The sequence below is a fragment of the Vicia villosa genome, linkage group LG5, assembly GCF_029867415.1.
Source record: "Vicia villosa cultivar HV-30 ecotype Madison, WI linkage group LG5, Vvil1.0, whole genome shotgun sequence".
NCBI lineage: Eukaryota > Viridiplantae > Streptophyta > Magnoliopsida > Fabales > Fabaceae > Vicia > Vicia villosa.
This window is the reverse complement of record NC_081184.1, coordinates 141,779,842-141,801,433: the sequence shown is the minus strand read 5'-3', so window position 1 is coordinate 141,801,433 and position 21,592 is coordinate 141,779,842. Positions and strand designations below refer to the sequence as shown.

Sequence of the window (21,592 nt, the reverse complement as noted above, 5' to 3'; positions counted from 1 at the left end):
TAAAAGAACATACACAACAACAACCTCTAATTAACCAACTTATCAAGCTCCCAATCAAAAACATGTACGCTTCTGTTTCCTTTACTTCCCAACTCTTCCATGAGCTTCTTGTTGATTCTCACACAAGAAGGCTACTCTTTCAAGGCCCAATTGATAATCAACCACTAAACAACCACAATTCAACCGACTCGTATTTTGGAGTTCGTGAATTTGATTCAAATGTTGTGATGGTACTTGCAGTCCTATTGTGTGCTTTTATTTGCTCCCTTGTATTAAACTCCATCATAAGATGTGCCCTGAGGTTTTCAAATGCAGCCATCAACAACAACAACAACCAAGCTTCACAATTATTGGCCAATAAAGGAATCAAGAAGAAAGCTCTCAAAACATTCACCACGGTGAACTATTCAACCGAGTTGAAACTTGGTTTGGATACGGAGTGTGTGATATGTCTCTCAGAGTTTACAAAGGGCGAAAAGGTGCGCATTTTGCCTAAATGCAACCATGGTTTTCATGTTCGTTGCATTGACAAATGGCTAAAGGAACACTCATCGTGTCCCAAGTGTAGACAATGTCTTCTTGAAATATGTCGAAAGGTTGGTGAGTCGCAGGTGCAACCAATTGTGGTGCCAGAGCCGGAAATCATTCTAAGGATTGAACCACTAGACCATGAAGCTGTTGAACATAACTATAGGGAAGAAAGAAGATAAATTTTCATTATAATTTGAAGCTTTTAGTTGCTTTAGGTTGACCCCAATTGTAAATATAATTTAGTTAAAATTTCTAATACAATATTTTTACACAAGACTCAAATAAATATTTGAACTGATTATATAAATGATATTCAACCAAGTGAGACCTCTTCCATTTTCTCCCTACCTCTACATCCCCTTTATTCCTAAATACTTGAATTGAAAATTTGACATTGTGAAAATCTTCTCATTCATTTCCAGTGGCGGAAGATAGTGTGGAATTTTTTTTTTCATAATGTGAAAATACCCCTTTTTCATAGTGTGAAATTACCAAAATACCAAACATCTTCTCATTCATTTGCTAGTTCCGCCATTTGCTTCTGTTTTTCATCTAACAACTTGCTATCTCTTGATTGAGTAAGATTTGATTTGTTTATTGTTATGTTTTTTAAAAAAATTAATTTATTCACTTGATTTGATTTGTGATTTGGTTGTGTTATGATTTTGATTTAGGATATTATTGTGTTATGATTTTGATTTGAAATTTTGTTGTGTTAGAATTAATTTGGGAATTGGGATTAATTTTCACTAATTTTCTCTTTAAGATTTTGTTGTGTTATGATTTTGATTTGAAATTTGATTTGGGATTGATTCTCACTAAGATTGATTTTGGATTTTGTTGTGTTGTGTTGTGTTAATTTATTTAATTGATCATGCAGCACAAAAGTGGTAATGAAGAGTAGAAAAATTGATTTTTTTTCAAGAGAAAAGAAAGAGATGAAGAGAATTTAACACCTATGCCTGAACCTCAAAGAGTTTTTGAGAATTCAAGAATTGAAGAAAACATTAATAGAGTTTGCTTAGATGAAATCGAGAATTCTTTAGAACGTGATCCTGGAAAACATCCTTCAATATGGGAATATCATGTAAATCAAATGGATGAAATACAAAGAGCTTATTTAAAATGGGATGCACTGAAGGTTGTTGATCTATCAGCCACTAAGCTGAATATATTGCCCTCACTGAAGCTATGCAATAAGCATTGTGGCTTGAAGGGTTTGTTAAGGAACTGAAACATCAAGGTAAATTTATCCTTGTTAAATGTTATAGTCTTAGGGCCATACATTTGTTGAAGAATTCAGCCTATCATAAGAGAACAAAGCACCTTGATGATAGGTTGCATTTTGTCAAAGAGAAAATCGAAAGTTGAGAAGTCAATGTGATGAAGGTTTCGACAGATCACTGTGCTGCATATATGATCACCAAGTCATTGCCTAGTAGCAAGTTCTTCCACTGTGTATAATTGATAAAGCTGCATGATGAAATCTAGTTTGTTTCCTTGATGTTGTAGAGTTTGTTCGAAGGTGGAGATTTATGGTATTTTGGATTGAACTCTAGTCTCGACATGGATATCTTCATAGTTCGAGAGAGGTTAAACATGAAGTCGAAGTCTGTTCACATGCTTATATTGAAGTCTTGCATGTTGTAGTCGAAGTATGCTCAAACATGCTGCAGTCGAAATATGCTATGTTATTAGCATGTCAAATTTAGGGATGGCAAGCAGACCCAAACCCGCGGGGCCCACTCACACCCGAACCCGAGTCAACGGGTGAAAATCCGAGTAGTCTGGGTTTAGGTTCGGGTGCCACCCGATATTTCAGGTGTGGGTTTGGGTAGTGTGAAACCCGCGTCCGAAACCCTATATCACACCCGCTTTTATATATATATATATATATAGAAAAATTGTAGGAAAATGTATTTTATATATTTTGTTGCGGGTTTGAGTTTGGGTGAAAAAACCCGAATCCAACGGGTGTGGGCGTGTGTGTTATTTTCCCACCCGAACAACCTTTGGGTTCGGATTCGGGTTCAGGTGCCGATTTCGGGTGTGGGTTTGGATAGTGTGAAACTCGACCGATCTGATATGTTGCCATCCCTAGTCAAATTGGGCCAATTTGTTAAGTTAGTTTGTTGGTGTAGTTAGTTTAGTGATTAGGTTAACTTGTTGTCTACAAATAGACTGCTCTCTTATATTGTTGAGGGAGGGTTAAAAGTTGATTGTTATCCACTTGTAATCTGTAAACTCTATTATTGAGAAAGTGAATAATAAAATTGTTTTAACCAACTTTGCTATCTTTCTTTTTCCTCATCTCCCTCTTTCGAAAATTGAAACATTTTTTTTTGTATTTGTTTAATAAATCTTTCTTTTTCACGGCATCACTTTGCTTCTGGTGCAGCGTTGATCACAACACCTCTCAATTTCAAAGACGTAAACGTCACCTATGAAATCTTCATAATATTTGATTCTTTAAAAAAGTGGAGATTGTTGAATATAACCAATAGACATAGGCAAAGGGCGGGAGGCGCCGCCAAAGACTTCCTCACATCAATATTTTTAGTATGTTAGGCCCAACAATTTCTTGTGTGGGGGAGGGAATGGCCGAGGGTGTGATATAGTTGCATACATATACGTATGTACCTAAAGCTAAACTGCGTAAATAAAGTTCAAATTCACTGTCTTCTGATTGATTGTCTCTTTTCTAACCAGAAAAAAAACCCCTTAAGAATAGTTAAACCATCATTAATAACCACCAAATGTTGAAGATACAAGAGCTCTCTGTCTCATCCAATTTTTGCTTTTACACGAGTCAAGTACTGAAACTCTAACTACTTGCTTAATGTCTCAGAGCCACTCACCTCATCCCAACCATGTTGGTACCTAGCTAATCTGATATGACTGATATGTTGTTCTGCATACTTGTACTAATATACATCTAGCTGTTCAACTAACTGCTGTCTATGTCCACCTTCTTCTTTCTTTATTTTTCTCACAAGTTGCAAGTGCAAAAACAAAATAACATTAGTGAAATCCAACAAATCAAGATATGGATATCCAAGTAAGTGGCACTTGTTTCTATTATTTCCATATCCAAAAAGAAAAAGCATTGCTTTCTAATAATAACCAAACCATGACTGAAATTCCGCGGTTACTAATTCACTATGTGCGCTACTACATCCAAATATGTTACAATCAAATATTGCCAATATATAAAGTAAACAAATTAATACAGACAAAAAGGCCTTTGAACAAGCACTTTCCCCATAAAAGTACACATAGCTAGCTGTATGCAAATAGTTATATCAGATTAGATTGCAGATCAAATATTGCAATCTAACCACTTGCATGAATATTATAAATAATACTTAACTGATTTAATTTAAGTAACAAGCAACTTGAAAGTTGAAACCAAATTATAATAATACTTAAATTCAAACTTTAGTGATAGAAATATGATATATCCGGTTCCCTATATATATAGTCCCTTATCTAAGATAACTTACATAACAGCAACCCTCAACCTCTAATTAACCAACTTATCAAGTTCCCCAACAAAAAAACAAAAAACATGTATGCTTCTACTTCCTTTACTTCACAGCTCTTCCATGAGCTTCTTGTTGATTCTCACACAAGAAGGCTACTCTTTCAAGGCCCGATTGATAATCAACCACTAAACAACCACAACTCAACCGACTCGTATTTTGGAGTTCGTGAATTTGATTCAAACGTTGTGATGGTACTTGCAGTCCTATTGTGTGCTTTTATTTGTTCCCTTGTATTGAACTCCATCATAAGATGTGCATTAAGGTTTTCAAATGTAGCCATCAACAACAGCTCTTCTTCGAGTTCGAGCAGCAACCCTTCACCTCAACTGGTTAACAAAGGAATCAAGAAGAAGGCTCTCAAGACATTCCCAACAGTGAGTTATTCAACCGAGCTGAAATTACCAAGTTTGGATACGGAGTGTGTGATATGTCTCTCAGAGTTTGCAATGGGTGAAAAGGTACGCATATTGCCGAAATGCAACCATGGTTTTCATGTTCGTTGCATTGACAAATGGCTAAAGGAACACTCATCATGTCCCAAGTGCAGACAATGTCTTCTTCAAACATGTAGAAAGGTTGGTGAATCGCAGGTGCAACCAATTGTGCTGCCAGTACCGGAAACCATTATCAGGATTCAACCACTAAACCATGAAGCTGTGGAACGTAACTATAGGGAAGAAAGAAGATAAATTTTCATTATAATTTGAAGCTTTTAGTTGCTTTAGGTTGACCCCAATTGTAAATATAAATTAGTTAAAATTTCTAATACAATTTTTTTTTTCTACAAGACTCTAATAAATAAATATTTGAACAGATGCGCCTTTGAGGAGAAGTACTAGTTGCTTCTCTTTTGTTCTAATAGAGTTAAATATCTACTTGCCAAACTAATTTTGTTAAACTTAGATACAAGACATATTTGACTGATATAAAGCCTAATTAGTAATTACTTATATTGCTGAATGCTCTCCTTTAAGTATTGAAAGGACACAGTTGGCAAGGGTTTGTCAGGATGTCTGCAAGTTGTGTTGAAGCTGGCACATGTTGGATTCCTGAGCTTGTTTGCCTCTACTCTTTACAAAGTAAATGTCTAATTCAAATTCAATATTGTCACAAAGTAGAGTGGGGGAGAGATAGTTGATTTTCAATTCATCTAGTAATGATTCAAGCCATAATAGCAAAGATGTGGTATGATGAAGCAGAATACAGAGCTTTGGCTCCTACCATATCTAAGGGCGAATTCGATATCTTGTGCTCCACAAAGCTTTGTTCACACAATAAGCAATGCATGGTGTTGTTAGTGTGACATATTGCAATGCATCATCTACAAATCTGTAAAAAAAAAGGTTCATGCATAGTATCAGACCCAAATTTTCAAGGTTTGCAATGAGTGAACATGGGAGAGTGCACTCCATTTGCATCAACCATGTTTACTTTGGAAAGAATAACACTGATATACTTTGTTTAAGCCTGTGTTTGGAATTTATTAAAAACTACGGTAGAAAATCACGGTGGATAAAAGCTACCAATAGTAGCTTCTTAAAATCACGGTGGGAGGGCTCCAAACGTGCGGTGGCGGCAGTGGACCGTGTTTCCAAACACACCATAAGTATAAGAGATCCATTTGCTTGATATTTAAAGTCAATGCCAAGAAAATATTCAGTTTTTCCAAGTTTCTTAAAGTAAAACTTATCTTGAGTTTTGCAGATTAAGTTATGAATGATAGTAGAGGAGAGAGGATCATGGTATCATCAACATAAACTAGCACATATATGTAATACCTTGATGCTTGAAGATGAATAAGGAGTGGTCACACTTGCTAGATCTGAAGCCAAATTGAAATAAGGCTTGATGAAGCTTCTCATACTAGACTCTTGGAACTTGTTTAAGGTCATACAAGATTATGTTTACCTTGCATACAAGGGCTTTGTAAGTATGAAAGCCCTCACAGTGGTTGCATATATACTTTCTCTGGAAGTGCAAGATTGAGAAAAGTATTGTTTATGCACACTTGTTGAACCTCTCCTTTATAAGACAGTGTCAATATCAAAATGATTTGAATTGATGCACGCTTGACGATTGGAGAGTAACATTGAAATCAACACCATATTGTTCATGAAAAACTTTTTTCACAAGTTGGGCTTTGTATTTGTTGACACTTACATCAGAGTTCTCTTTTAATATAAAAATCCATTTACATCCTATGGATTTTAGTGGCATTTATCAATCTTGGTCCTTCGGCATTAATAGATACTCAACCATGTTGAAATAACTTGCATGTATCAATGTTCAAGTGATAAAAAAATGCAGCATCTTTAGTGATGACTTTGAACCAAAAATACAACCCATATAACTGTTATTACGCCTTGGGTTTAGTTTACTACATGGTCTTCATTCCTACATGGTTTTTAGGAGGTGGAAGTAGACATGGCAATAAAACCCATACCCACGGGTACCCACCCGAACCCGCTCCGAAGTTGACAGGGAAAACCCGCTTTGACTGGGTTTGGGTTCGGGTTTGGGTTTTCCCCGATTAGAAAACATGGGAATGGGTCGGGTAATGGGGACACTAGTACCCACCCCGAACTCGTCCCCAAACCCGCCCCGTTTATTTTAATATGTATATTATTATTTATATTTCATAATTTATATTATTAAATATGTGGCTAATGTTTTAATAATTTGATTTGTATTTATTATTTTAAATATTAGAAATATATGTATGAATTTTTTTGAGATTGTTTTATTTTGTTATTTATAACGTAATTTGATTTTGGAAAAAGTAAATATTTTTATTAAAAAAATTGATTTTACGAAATAGATGGTGGCGGGGCGGGGATACCCGAACCCAACCCGAATCCGTCAAGGACGGGTTTGGGTTTTAATTCCCCATCCCCGTTTGGGTTTGGGACGGGTAACGGGGATTAATTGGGGATTCGGGTTTGGGTTTGGGGGAGGTAAAAACCGTCCCTGACCCGCCCCGTTGCCATGCCTAGGTGGAAGGTTAGCGCTGGAACAGTTTCTACGCATGTATTGGTAGTGGCAGTGGAAGTGAAGTCCCACATCGAAAATTCAAAAGGAAATGAAACCATTTGATACACTATACTTCAAAATAAAAAAGGTTGTAATTTGGATACCAATATTATGTCCTTTTACGCCTAATCTTATTGTAGCTAAAGGGGTATTGGAGGGAATCTGGACGTTGCGAGAGGGTATTGGAGGGAATCTGGATGTTGTGAGGGTGAGATTACAATTTTTTTTACTAGGGGTATTGGAGGGAATCTGAATTTTGCGAGGGTGAGATTACAATTTTTTTTTACTTAGGGCTAAAACTAAACTTTATAAACAATAATAAATAATTAATAAATAAAACTTTAAAACATAATTTTTTTTTACCGAAGAAAAAAACATAGTGTTAAATCACTGTAACATTCTAAGAAGAAAAACCTAAAATTTTTAAGAAAAAGCAAAAGAAGCAGCGACACGATGGAGAAGGAAACAGGCTGACGGCGACGACAACAATTTACAACCAAATTAGAATTCTTGAAATCAGCAGTATGTTTCTGTATTCTGTTCTTAATGTTTTTCTAAAATCAAAATGTCAAGACAATTCCTTTTTTCACTCTGTTAGGTTATCATGAACATTGTTATTCCTTATCCATCCAAAAATTCTATTAACCCATCTCATTTTAAAGATTATACTGTTGATGTTCTTAATTTTTTAAAAAAAATTTTAGTATTTATTTATGGTAAAGTTTATTGTGCTATAGGATTATGGAAGAAATTGAAGGAATGAAAGTATTAAAATCACATTTGGGACTGACTTCGAACAGTTCTAGTGCAAATCCTACCACTGAGGTACACTTTTATTTTTTGTATTTAATACAAATATGTTTTTGCTCTTTGATGATTTGCAATGTCTTGTAACTCTAGAAGATAAATTATTTTCTATTTGATAAATTTTTAGGAAGTGGAGAATAATGATTTGTCTGATAAAAGTGTGAGCAACGAAATTGAAGAGAATTTAGAAGATGAATTATCCAAAGTTGATTTCAATGTTGATTTTGATGTTAACGGCGTGGAAGACATTTGGAAAATTAATTAAAAAAATATGAGCATTGAAGATGCGATGAAATATCATTTTCCAAATGTGGAGGTGGCATTTATGTTTTACAATTGGTATGCTGGTTTATGTGGTTTTGCAGCAAGAAAAAGCAAGATATTGAGGAATAAAAATGGTGAAGAAACACAACAAAAATTTTTGTGTTATAGACAAGGTTACAGGGAAGAAAAAGTTGGAAGCAGTAGTTGAAAGCGAGAACCCAAGGCTCAGACGAGATGTGGTTGTGAAACGAATTGTCGAGTTCATATTGAAATAACTATTGGAAGGTGGTACATTAAGTATTTGAATGATTGTCACAATCATACTTTGGTTGATGAAAAATATTTGGGGATTTTACCAGCTTATAGAAAGATAACAGATTATGACAAATTTCAGATGGACAATATGAGAAAGGTTGGCATTTGGACTACACATGTGTTTGAGTTGTTTGCTCATCAAGCTGGTGGATATGATAAGGTTGGATTCCGCCAACGTGACATGTACAATGAAGTCGCTAAAGATAAGAGAAGTGATTTGTCAGATGCAGGAGTTGCACTTGAGTTTCTTGCAACCATGTCTTGTAGTGATGAAATGTTGTTTTGGAGACATAATATTGACGAGAATGGTAGATTGCAACATCTATTTTGGTATGATGGTGTGTGTCGTAAGGACTATGCAGTATTTGACGATGTACTTGCATTTGATGCAACATATAAAAAGAACATGTACTTGTGTCCACTAGTAGTGTTTTTTTGGAGTAAACCACCACAATCAAAGTATTGTGTTTGCAAGTGCCATAGTTGAAAATTTAAAAGAAGAAACATATGTGTGGGTATTGGAAATGTTAGTTGAAGCAATGAGAGGTAAAACTTCGAAGTCAATTATAACTGATCGAGATAAGGCTATGAAAAATGCTATTAAAAGAGTTCTTCCGAATTCCCACCATAGGTTATGTGCATGGCACCTATTACGCAATGCGGCTACTAACATTAGCAATACTCGGTTTTTCATCGTGATCGATATGATAGTTTATGGTTGGAATTTTTCTAATCGGGTTTTCGTAATACATGTTCGGTCAAGAAGAGTGCAACAGCGGAATGATTTCGTCACAGGGGAGTCTATTAAGTAGAATAAGTTGCGGTAATCGAAGTTGAGTTTTTTAAGTCCACTATCACACAATTTAAATGATTCCTTATGACATATATGGTAATTTAATATTTGAATTTATACGGGCTGTCATACCCCAAAATTTGCCCGATTGATCTATATCTTTTAATTCATCAAGGGCCAAAATTAAGAGTCATGGGGTTCGACATCCCTATTGTCAAACTCATCCTCTTATAAAATATCCTGAATCAAAATGGGGTGCAATTAACAGGTGTTTTGGGATCCAAACCTTGGGTCCAATTATTACAAGAGTCTTATCCTTTTTTGGATTATAGTTCTTGTACTAACATTTGTTTTCTGGTTATTATTAAAATGTTATTACTAATATCTTTATTACTAACTATTAATATTTAATATTGGTAATTTTTATTATTAGTATTAATATTAATAATAGGTGATATCATTTATTGGTAATATTATTAATCTTAGGAGGATTATTATGTATTGATTCCTATTAGGAGTAGTATTAGGCTGTAATTAATTAGATTTATTATTTTTATTAGATTTTTAGTAATCATGTACTCCCTCCGTCCCAAATTATAAGAGAAAATTATTTTTTAGATTCATTGAATAATTAATGTATTTGATCTATATATAGTCCAAATACATTAATTATTCAATGAATCTAAAATGTGATTTTCTCTTATAATTTGGGACAGAGGGAGTAGTATATTAGTATTTACTATTATTATTATCATATTATTGAAATAAAAAAAAGAGAGAAAAAGTCAAGCAAGGTTGGTACAGGTCTTCACGGGCAAAGGGAGTGGATTGGCAAATTCAATATCTCTTCAAATCTAAAAAAAAAAATAATGCAACAAATCTATATCTTCCCAATTAGTATGATTGAATTCAATTTTGAAACCTAAATTGTACTAATATATATATATATATACAGAAGAATCCTAATGCAGGGGGGAGGCCGATTGGCCGAAAAAACATACGGTGCAGGGCTTCAAAAAATTGCAAATCAGGGTGCCATGGCAGAAGCATATTAAAGACAATTCAAGGTTTCCCACGTATCCCAGAAGGTTTCTCGACATTCTCTGAAGAGGACTGCATCGTTATACATAGCCAGAACGTCCGAAATCGTCTCCTATAAACTCACGGTTTACTCGATATTTTTCGGTTCCGATTGCAATAATTCGTGCACCATAAATTAATTCTGAATATATATTTGCGTTTATATTGATGTGTTGAAGCTTTCTTGACAGTTAATTGAGTTTTGGTTGTTGTTTGGAGAGTCCACCATTGTTAGGTTTTCGGAGCTTTGTTTTGGGATCTAAGGTTACGGATAAAATTGGAGGAAACCGATGGTACCAATGGATTCGGAAGGCGATTTTAAGTCAGTCTATGTCCCTGCAATTTATTTATTTGTGGTGCTTGCTTGGACATGAATTCGCAGAGGCCATGGCTTTGGTTCGTGAAACAGCCGCAGCGAAGAAGAAGTGCACAGCGCACGTCTGGTTCTGTTTTGAATTTTGGCTCGTTTATTTTTCATATATTATAGTTCAGTGCCCCAGTTTTAACAGCATAAGAACGCAGCGCAGTTGGATTCACGCTGAAACTTGCATCCAAGAGGTTGCGAGATCGATCCTCAGCAACCTCAACTATTTTTCCTCAATTTTCTGGCAAGAGCAGGCAGCAGATCGGACGCTTCTCAAGCGTGAGTGCCCACCCTGCGTCTTTGTGGTCAGCCACTGGATCTTCATCAAGCAAGATCCAACGCATCAAAACTGAAGGAGCACACTATGGACTCTCAGCATGCCACACACAATAAAAACCAGGTTTCATTATTCTTTTATTTATTTATTTAGTCTGTTGTTTAAATATATTATTTAGATTAATTAGTTATATTTAAGTTAATTAATTTATTCGATTAGGATTAGGATATATTAATTAGGAAAATTAGTATTAGAACTTTATGCCCGATTAAATCGATTTAATTGATTTTGACTAATTTTAATAATTATAAACCATAAAAACCCTATAAAAGTTACCCACATATTAGGGTTCGCCTAATCCCATTGGCCATTTGGCCAAAATATTAGGATTCAATTTATTATTCGTTTCGACTAAATTTATTGGTCGCGATGGTTAATAATTGATTAATTTAATTAATCAAATCCTATAAATTAAAATAAACATTATTTTGCTAAATGGTTTTAACCATCTTATTGGTTATGATGATTAGCATACCTTATCAATTTGTTATTATTTGTAATCGTATTAATCGGTTATGAGAGGTAACAGTATAAAAATACAAATTCATAAAATAATAAAATACGTTAATTCATTATTAGTGATAATCGAATCAATCGATTTGAATTGGTAATGGTGCAAAACCCCAATCTTTTAACTATGATGATCAAACCTATTGATCATTGCGGTTAATTGTGCCAAATCAGGGTTGTACGCCCGAAACATCTAAAATACACTAAACCACAATACTACAGGATTTTTATCTTGGGCAACTCAAAATGCCCTTTCAAATCAAATTCAAACTGCGATAGGCAATTCAAAGAGCCTCCAAACAATTTCAAAACAACTTCACACAATCTCTATAATCAATTCTAAGGCGTACAACCCTGTGCCCGAACTACGTTGACTCTGATTCTCCATAAGGAGATACGTAGGCACTTGGCAACAAGGCGAGTCCCCTTCCCTAAAATCTCAATTTTCCCCTTATTCACTTCCTTAGCTATAAACCTTAATAATTTTAGCCATAAACCTTTATCTTTGAATGTTAGCCTTTAGGAAAGGGTTGAGGGTGCCTAACACCTTCCCTCGACCTGAATATAGTATCTTACTCAGATCTCTCAACTACGTAAGGTTTCCTATTCGCCTTGTTAGAATAGGTGGCGACTCTCTAAAGCTAAATTTTTAGGCAGGTTGCTACAGCTGGCGACTCTGCTGGGGAGCACTTAATGGTAATTACTATGCTCCTATAGGTTTTGGCAGGGTTTAGGTTTGGCAAACTTTTAGGGTTTGACCAATTTGCCATTTTTAGGGTTTGGCTAACTCGCCAATTTTAGGGTTTATTTTTTATATAAATATTTAAATTTTTATTTATTTATTTATTTATAAATACATTTATTTCACCTCAATTTAAATTAATATTTTATTTAAATATTTGTTCTACTGCATTGTTATAAGCGGCCGGAATCCAAGGTTAGTTTTTAAATATTTAAATTTAAATTTATTTATTTATTTACAGCCTTAAACTACAGTAATTTAAATTTTTATTTAATTACTGTCATACTATATTGTCAAATTATAAGCGGCGGGACTTCGAGGTTAGTTGTTTTTAAATATTCAAATTTAAATTCATTTGTTTATTTATCTACATCTATTTACAGTAATTTTATTTATTTATTTTATTATAATTTAAATAAATACTGCTTTGGTTGCTTATATACAATTGCTGCTTTTTATATTGTCGGGATATTATAAATTATTTGTTTAAACCCTAAGTGTGGGAGTTAACTTTGAGATCAATAGGGGAGTATGAATCTCCTACGAGTCTCAGTGATAACTCCACTCGGAGTGGGTTGAGTATTCGGAAATGTCCAAAACGAGGCTTGACTTTGTTGAGGGCAGGACTGGATACTTGGCTGATCTCTCCGGGAACCTACCCCAAAAATTCGAACCTCATGGATAGAATGAGTTGTTCTAAAACCCAAAGAGACAAAAAGTCTCGGAGGCTACGAACGACCCCATGAGACCTTCTAGAACCCCCCATAAAAAGGTTGGCTCCCTAGAGCCCCCTGCGTCGAACCTATGAACTTAGGACTTTTGTGCTTTTGTGCTCATTATATGTTTGCAATTTATATACTTCGAATGTCTATACGTTTCAATTTTGCAGGTATCCCTACGTGGTCCCTAGCCTGTAGGGACTCAAATTTCTAAGACCACGTCTTTCCCACGAAGGACATCACCATCTATGCATCCCCTAGCCTGTGGGGATTTTATTTTTATATCCTTGTATTCTTACAACTACGCGTCCTTCCCACGAAGGACATTTCCATTAACGCACGTCAATTGGCCTCTCGATGGCCATGCGATCTAGTGACTGTCTCGAACGGTCACCCCGTGCTTGCTACTACGTACTCCCTAGCATATAGGGATTTTCTGTTACATCCACGTGTTTTCACAATGACGCGTCCTTCCCCGAAGGACAACTTCATTAGCATGCGTTCGATTGGCCTCTCGATGGCTATGAAATCTAGTGACTGTCCTGAACGGTCACTCCATGCTTATTCCCGCGCACCCTCTAACTTGTAGGGTTTGGATCTCCATTTACACATCACATCCCTAGCCCGTAGAGATTTCTCTTCGTCCATATCGTCCGTAGATAGGTTGTGTTCCGCATAGAGAACCGTCCCACGAGGGACAAATTCATTGGTACACGTCAATTGGCTTCTCGATGGCCATGAGATTTAGTGACTGTCTTGAACGGTCACTAGCCGCTATCTTCTGCATACTCTCGAATCCAAAGGATTTCCATTGGCGTGTCATAACATTTATCCTGCAAATATTCCGAGAGGGTCTAATGTCGCCTCTAAGGCTATCCCTAGGATCATATGTTACACGTCTGCATTGCATACATGGAGTTACAATATAAGGAGTCTATCGCTTACGCGTGCATTTGCATCTTCATGCACTCATACATTCGCGTTTGCATTTCTATCTTCGCCCGCATCCATACCAACCGTGCTAGCCGGTTTCCCGAAACTCCAAAAAAAAAAATAAAAAAAAAAAACTATGGAGAAAGGAGAATAAAAGATCTTGGTCTTACGAAAAAAAAGAGGATGTCTTCCGCTATGCCAACCACGTGTCCATGCCTTGTCATAACAAGATTACAAATACAATAAAGGTTTTCATCAAGCAAAGATTAGTTCAACAAAGAGTTCCCTCATAGATACACTCAAGATGTATCTAATCATAAAGGGGTCCATCTTAGAACATATCAAACTTTCAAGGACGCTCTACGATAACCTGGGGGCAAGGATTTGTCCAACTGGGGCAACACCCTGAACGAAGATGCTTAACTAAGAGGGAGAGAAGGCGCCGTGTGTTAACTCCACACCAAGGGGCAAAAGAGTCACAGGTTTTTCTATCAATCTACAAACCCTGAAGGTTGCAATGGTGAGATACTATCCTTAGGAAAAGCAAAAGAGGTTCAGTCAAGGGAAACTCATGAAGTTCCGATACGACGAAAACCCACCGCTAACAATTTGTTCCCGATAGGTTTGACGTGCCCAAGGAGAATTCGAGGTCACCTTCTGCTTCTACAAGTCCACGAACTAAGGAGTAAAACAAAGTCGACGGATTCACAAAGGAGATTGCCCTTAGGATTAATAGGTGTATCTTTCTAGTTGTATTTCCTACGATCACAAAACGCTATTTGATGTAAAACGTTGTACTTTTCGAATAGTAATTCAATACAATAATCATGCATGTTTTGAAATCAATTCTTTCGCTCCGCTCTTGCATTACTACGACTTTCCACTCGTACGCTTCTATTCTATTTTCAATTTCAAATCTAAGAGTATTAACAAACTTGAGGGAGAATGACGAATACAAATAACTAAGTCCAGCTAAACATATGCTTTCAAAGTAAGACCGAGCCGAGGATGTACAGGCATTGTTTCATTTCCCAAACAGTGGAGATATAAGGATGTTAATCCCTCGTTACCCCCTCGAGCCAGGAGTTGGAGTTTTGTTTCTACTTTTTCAAATAAACCTTGAATTTAACCAGGGGCAGGGTAGGTTTCAATTAATTCAATGGTGTATTTTGGTTGTCAAGAGAATCACTCAATCCAAGCAAAGGATCAAGCAAAGCAAAGTTTCAAGCATATTTTCTTCCTCGCATTCATCAAGGATTGAGGCGGTAATGGAGATAACATTCACAACAATCTTCTTCCTCATTACATCATTCAAGATCGAGGAAGTATCAAAGGCGAAGCTTACAAATCAAAGTCATGGCAGTCACAGTATTCAATATCCAAAAAAATCAATATCTCAAAAGGAGCTTTCAAAAGAAAAACGCCCGCTAAGTCAAAACAAAAATTCCATGAAAGAAAACAAAGATGACTTAGGCAAAAATTAGGGCATCCCGATGAATCAAACTCAAAGGAATTGGTTCATGCAAAAATAAGGGATAAAAAACAAAGGTGAAATACAAAGGATAAACTTGTGACTGCTAAATCATCAATGCTTGGATCTCTACTAAGGCTTCTGCTCAACTGAAACGATTCTCTTGCAAACAAAGCACAGTCATTGGATTAGTCGAATCTTTAGGACCTGGAGAACATCAAGGAGAAAGGGGTGGGATAAATAAAATTTTGAGCCTTATATCCATTGTTTCTTAAAACATGAACCAGGCCAAGATACAACATTTAAAAGTCCTAATTGAGGCAAGGTTAACTACGAAAGCATATTAAGCAGGAATTTGTTATACTGACTCCTATGTTTGTTAAAACTACTTCTAATCACTATGCTTCTTCAAGCATTCTTTTCAAAACCATCCAGTCCTAATTCATAACGGACTTCGATTTCAAAACTTGCATGCGCATTCCATTGGAGCTACTTCTCAAAAAGTACAACACCATCTACGAGTATACACTTAGCATCGAGGAAATCTCGAAATGGGTTAATCAAAGGTAATCATTTCTAATAAAGACCCTGGAGTCGGGGGAACCACATCTAGGGGGTTCTCCTAAACAGGGGCAAAAATTTCAAGGAGCACAGGTGCATACAATCGAACATCCTATTAACTAGGGGCAGTCTTCCTAAGGCTCAATCGACTTGGGGCACATCTCAAAGCAATCTCAAACAGGGGCATGTCAGACATGGGAAGAATTCAAATTCAAAGGATAGAACACTATGGATAACCTTCCATGACCTGGAGATCAGGGGCACACCCTTCAATCTAAACATCGAAGCATATGACAAGGCTATTCCCTGGGGCACTTCCTTCATAAGCATTTTTCTCCATGAAAATATTGGGGCAATGTATATCAAATCCGCAAGGCGCACAACAAAAGGAAAAAGGCGTTCTCGCACCTTACAACATCGAACAAATCTTTCTCCTAACTACGATCTTCAAAGTTCAAACAAAACAGGTATTGGGAAATCCCGCTAGCATCACACCCCACCTTATCCAACAACCTTACAACATTAGCAAAATATACACGCTTTGGTTATTAACAACCTGTCATTGGAGCATCATACAAATACATAGAAATCATGCATTTACACACATTGGTTGATACATTACACCACACCTTTTCGGGCAATCTTCTTTAAGACAAATTTCTATCTACTCTAAGAGCCTTTACAGATGGTTTTCTCTAGGACAAATTGCTACCATTTCGATAAATCATTTCAGATAGTCTTCTTTAAGACAAACATTCACTTCCATTCCAAAAAGACCTTTTCAGGTAATCTTACAGAAGACATTACTTCGTTCCACTCATTACGTCAACCAAACATACGCATAAGCATAAGCATACATAAACATTACAAAGCCAGCATAAGCATAGACAGGGTAGGTGCAAGCATGGAGTAAACAAGTACAAGGGGTTTAAGGATATAAAATCTCGGGATTGCATCAGTATACAAACATGCATACATACGCATTAGCATATGCATATCATCTAGTGCATTTACACATCACAAAAAGCCCAATTTCTATTGGCAGTCCAAACCATCATTAAACCCAGTTCCCGTCTGGTAATCAGTTCCCGTCCCACTGTTACATCAAAATTCAAATCATACTACAAAAGCCTAGTTTCCAACCCTCGTGTTGTGATTGGTGTATTTTCTCTGACCCTCGAGTCGTGAGTCTCCGAACAGGTGAATCTTTTCCATGCAGGTAAGTTTGCTAGAACTATAGCAGGCGATCACTCTTATGCAGGTACGCTTGTCAGAACTATGGCAGGTAATTCCTTTGGTGCAAGTGAATTGTCCGAACTAGGACAAATGATCCTATTGGTGCAGGTGAACTTGCTAGAACTATAGCAAGCAATCCTATTGGGGTCCACAAACTGCGAGTAGCTTGCCGGAACTATGGTAAGTGAGAGATACAAACCGCGAGTAACTTACCAGAACTATGGTAAGTGAGAGATATAAACTGCGAGTAGCTTACCAGCACTATGGTAAGTGAGAGATATAAACTGCGAGTAGCTTGCCAGAACTATGGTAAGTGAGAGATACAAACCGCGAGTAGCTTACCAGAACTATGGTAAGTGAGAGATACAAACTGCGAGTAGCTTACCAGAACTATGGTAAGTGAGAGATACAAACTGCGAGTAGATTACTAGCACTATGGTAAGTGAGAGATATAAACTGCGAGTAGCTTACCAGCACTATGGTAAGTGAGAGACACAAACCGCGAGTAGCTTACCAGCACTATGGTAAGTGAGAGATACAAACCGCGAGTAGCTTACCACCACTATGGTAAGTGAGAGATATAAACTGCGAGTAGCTTGCCAGAACTATGGTAAGTGAGAGATACAAACTGCGAGTAGCTTTCCAGAACTATGGTAAGTGAGAGATACAAACTGCGCGTAGCTTGCCAGAACTATGGTAAGTGAGAAATCCACAAACTGCGAGTAGCTTACCAGCACTATGGCAAGTGAGAAATTCACAAACTGCGAGTAGCTTACCAACACTATGGTAAGTGAGAGATTCACAAAATGCGAGTAGCTTACCAGCACAATGGTAAGTGAGAAATTCACAAAATGCGAGTAGCTTACCAGCACTATGGTAAGTGAGGGGTTCACAAACTGCGGAGGCTTGCTGGCCATAGCAAGTCAATTACACAATCAACAGAAGGTCCTCGCTATTCCTTTTCAGGAACCTTTCCAGGAAGTCTTCTTTAAAGCGTATTCCATCCTTTCTAGGAGCTTTTTCAGGCACACAAGATTTTTAAACCGTTCTTCAATTGGGTTTATCACGTTAGTCCCTCGGCAGTGATATCTTCCAAAACATCATCAACAAACAATCAAAGGTGCTATCTTTCTTTTCAGAATTACTAACATACTTCGATTAACGTAACTAACAATCATGCATCATTTCAACTAACTAACCTCATTCATACATTACGCATATACATACATGGCTCTCATTTATTTTGAGAAGCTCACTGCATCAGGCATCGCATGCATCATACCATTGCATAAAATTCAGGTTGCCTCTTTAGGCTATGCTACACAAAAAAAAATCAATCATCTGGTTCCTTCCAAAAGGCGTGTGCTTCACACTTAGAAGAATGGCATTCACCTTGGGTGGCATCTGTAAGCCCATCTCCCGCTGAAGTCCTTCTTGATAAATGCAAATTTTAGGGCATTTCAGTGTCCAATCATCTTCAACCTTCAGATCACGATGGGCAGACGTGCCTATCTAAATTCTTCAGGTTTAAGAAGATTGAACAGGGGCAGCTGTCATACCCCAAAATTTGCCCGATTGATCTATATCTTTTAATTCATCAAGGGCCAAAATTAAGAGTCATGGGGTTCGACATCCCTATTGTCAAACCCATCCTCTTATAAAATATCCTGAATCAAAATGGGGTGCAATTAACAGGTGTTTTGGGATCCAAACCTTGGGTCCAATTATTACAAGAGTCTTATCCTTTTTTGGATTATAGTTCTTGTACTAACATTTGTTTTCTGGTTATTATTAAAATGTTATTACTAATATCTTTATTACTAACTATTAATATTTAATATTGGTAATTTTTATTATTAGTATTAATATTAATAATAGGTGATATCATTTATTGGTAATATTATTAATCTTAGGAGGATTATTATGTATTGATTCCTATTAGGAGTAGTATTAGGCTGTAATTAATTAGATTTATTATTTTTATTAGATTTTTAGTAATCATGTAGTATATTAGTATTTACTATTATTATTATCATATTATTGAAATAAAAAAAAGAGAGAAAAAGTCAAGCAAGGTTGGTACAGGTCTTCACGGGCAAAGGGAGTGGATTGGCAAATTCAATATCTCTTCAAATCTAAAAAAAATAATAATGCAACAAATCTATATCTTCCCAATTAGTATGATTGAATTCAATTTTGAAACCTAAATTGTACTAATATATATATATACAGAAGAATCCTAATGCAGGGGGGAGGCCGATTGGCCGAAAAAACATACGGTGCAGGGCTTCAAAAAATTGCAAATCAGGGTGCCATGGCAGAAGCATATTAAAGACAATTCAAGGTTTCCCACGTATCCCAGAAGGTTTCTCGACATTCTCTGAAGAGGACTGCATCGTTATACATAGCCAGAACGTCCAAAATCGTCTCCTATAAACTCACGGTTTACTCGATATTTTTCGGTTCCGATTGCAATAATTCGTGCACCATAAATTAATTCTGAATATATATTTGCGTTTATATTGATGTGTTGAAGCTTTCTTGACAGTTAATTGAGTTTTGGTTGTTGTTTGGAGAGTCCACCATTGTTAGGTTTTCGGAGCTTTGTTTTGGGATCTAAGGTTACGGATAAAATTGGAGGAAACCGATGGTACCAATGGATTCGGAAGGCGATTTTAAGTCAGTCTATGTCCCTGCAATTTATTTATTTGTGGTGCTTGCTTGGACATGAATTCGCAGAGGCCATGGCTTTGGTTCGTGAAACAGCCGCAGCGAAGAAGAAGTGCACAGCGCACGTCTGGTTCTGTTTTGAATTTTGGCTCGTTTATTTTTCATATATTATAGTTCAGTGCCCCAGTTTTAACAGCATAAGAACGCAGCGCAGTTGGATTCACGCTGAAACTTGCATCCAAGAGGTTGCGAGATCGATCCTCAGCAACCTCAACTATTTTTCCTCAATTTTCTGGCAAGAGCAGGCAGCAGATCGGACGCTTCTCAAGCGTGAGTGCCCACCCTGCGTCTTTGTGGTCAGCCACTGGATCTTCATCAAGCAAGATCCAACGCATCAAAACTGAAGGAGCACACTATGGACTCTCAGCATGCCACACACAATAAAAACCAGGTTTCATTATTCTTTTATTTATTTATTTAGTCTGTTGTTTAAATATATTATTTAGATTAATTAGTTATATTTAAGTTAATTAATTTATTCGATTAGGATTAGGATATATTAATTAGGAAAATTAGTATTAGAACTTTATGCCCGATTAAATCGATTTAATTGATTTTGACTAATTTTAATAATTATAAACCATAAAAACCCTATAAAAGTTACCCACATATTAGGGTTCGCCCAATCCCATTGGCCATTTGGCCAAAATATTAGGATTCAATTTATTATTCGTTTCGACTAAATTTATTGGTCGCGATGGTTAATAATCGATTAATTTAATTAATCAAATCCTATAAATTAAAATAAACATTATTTTGCTAAATGGTTTTAACCATCTTATTGGTTATGATGATTAGCATACCTTATCAATTTGTTATTATTTGTAATCGTATTAATCGGTTATGAGAGGTAACAGTATAAAAATACAAATTCATAAAATAATAAAATACGTTAATTCATTATTAGTGATAATCGAATCAATCGATTTGAATTGGTAATGGTGCAAAACCCCAATCTTTTAACTATGGTGATCAAACCTATTGATCATTGCGGTTAATTGTGCCAAATTAGGGTTGTACGCCCGAAACATCTAAAATACACTAAACCACAATACTACAGGATTTTTATCTTGGGCAACTCAAAATGCCCTTTCAAATCAAATTCAAACTGCGATAGGCAATTCAAAGAGCCTCCAAACAATTTCAAAACAACTTCACACAATCTCTATAATCAATTCTAAGGCGTACAACCCTGTGCCCGAACTACGTTGACTCTGATTCTCCATAAGGAGATACGTAGGCACTTGGCAACAAGGCGAGTCCCCTTCCCTAAAATCTCAATTTTCCCCTTATTCACTTCCTTAGCTATAAACCTTAATAATTTTAGCCATAAACCTTTATCTTTGAATGTTAGCCTTTAGGAAAGGGTTGAGGGTGCCTAACACCTTCCCTCGACCTGAATATAGTATCTTACTCAGATCTCTCAACTACGTAAGGTTTCCTATTCGCCTTGGTAGAATAGGTGGCGACTCTCTAAAGCTAAATTTTTAGGCAGGTTGCTACACGGGCGACCTACCCGAATATGGCTTAGGTCCAAAAGAGTACAGTAATCGACTAGCTTCCTAGTAAGAACCTTTATTCAGTGGAATAAGTTACGGGAATCAAATCTGATTGACATAGATTC

The 21,592-nt window shown here is 36.4% G+C and overlaps 3 protein-coding genes across 3 annotated transcripts; all 3 read left to right on the top strand.

The window, feature by feature from the left end:
- Nucleotides 1-17: 17 nt before the first annotated feature.
- Nucleotides 18-2,678, top strand: LOC131602836 (RING-H2 finger protein ATL78-like). The gene has a single exon (XM_058875038.1). It carries the CDS (start codon nucleotides 63-65, stop codon nucleotides 708-710), a length of 648 nt encoding a protein of 215 aa, XP_058731021.1. The 5' UTR covers nucleotides 18-62; the 3' UTR covers nucleotides 711-2,678.
- A 1,325-nt stretch (nucleotides 2,679-4,003) lies between these two features.
- On the top strand, nucleotides 4,004-4,954 carry LOC131602833 (RING-H2 finger protein ATL78-like). Its single transcript, XM_058875034.1, has one exon. The coding sequence runs from the start codon at nucleotides 4,100-4,102 to the stop codon at nucleotides 4,763-4,765; it is 666 nt and encodes a 221-aa protein (XP_058731017.1). The 5' UTR covers nucleotides 4,004-4,099; the 3' UTR covers nucleotides 4,766-4,954.
- Nucleotides 4,955-8,184: 3,230 nt separating this feature from the next.
- LOC131605627 (protein FAR1-RELATED SEQUENCE 5-like) lies at nucleotides 8,185-8,979 on the top strand. The gene is made up of 2 exons (XM_058877962.1): nucleotides 8,185-8,252; nucleotides 8,463-8,979. Exons 1-2 carry the CDS (start codon nucleotides 8,185-8,187, stop codon nucleotides 8,977-8,979), a joined length of 585 nt encoding a protein of 194 aa, XP_058733945.1.
- The last annotated feature ends 12,613 nt before the right edge of the window (nucleotides 8,980-21,592 follow it).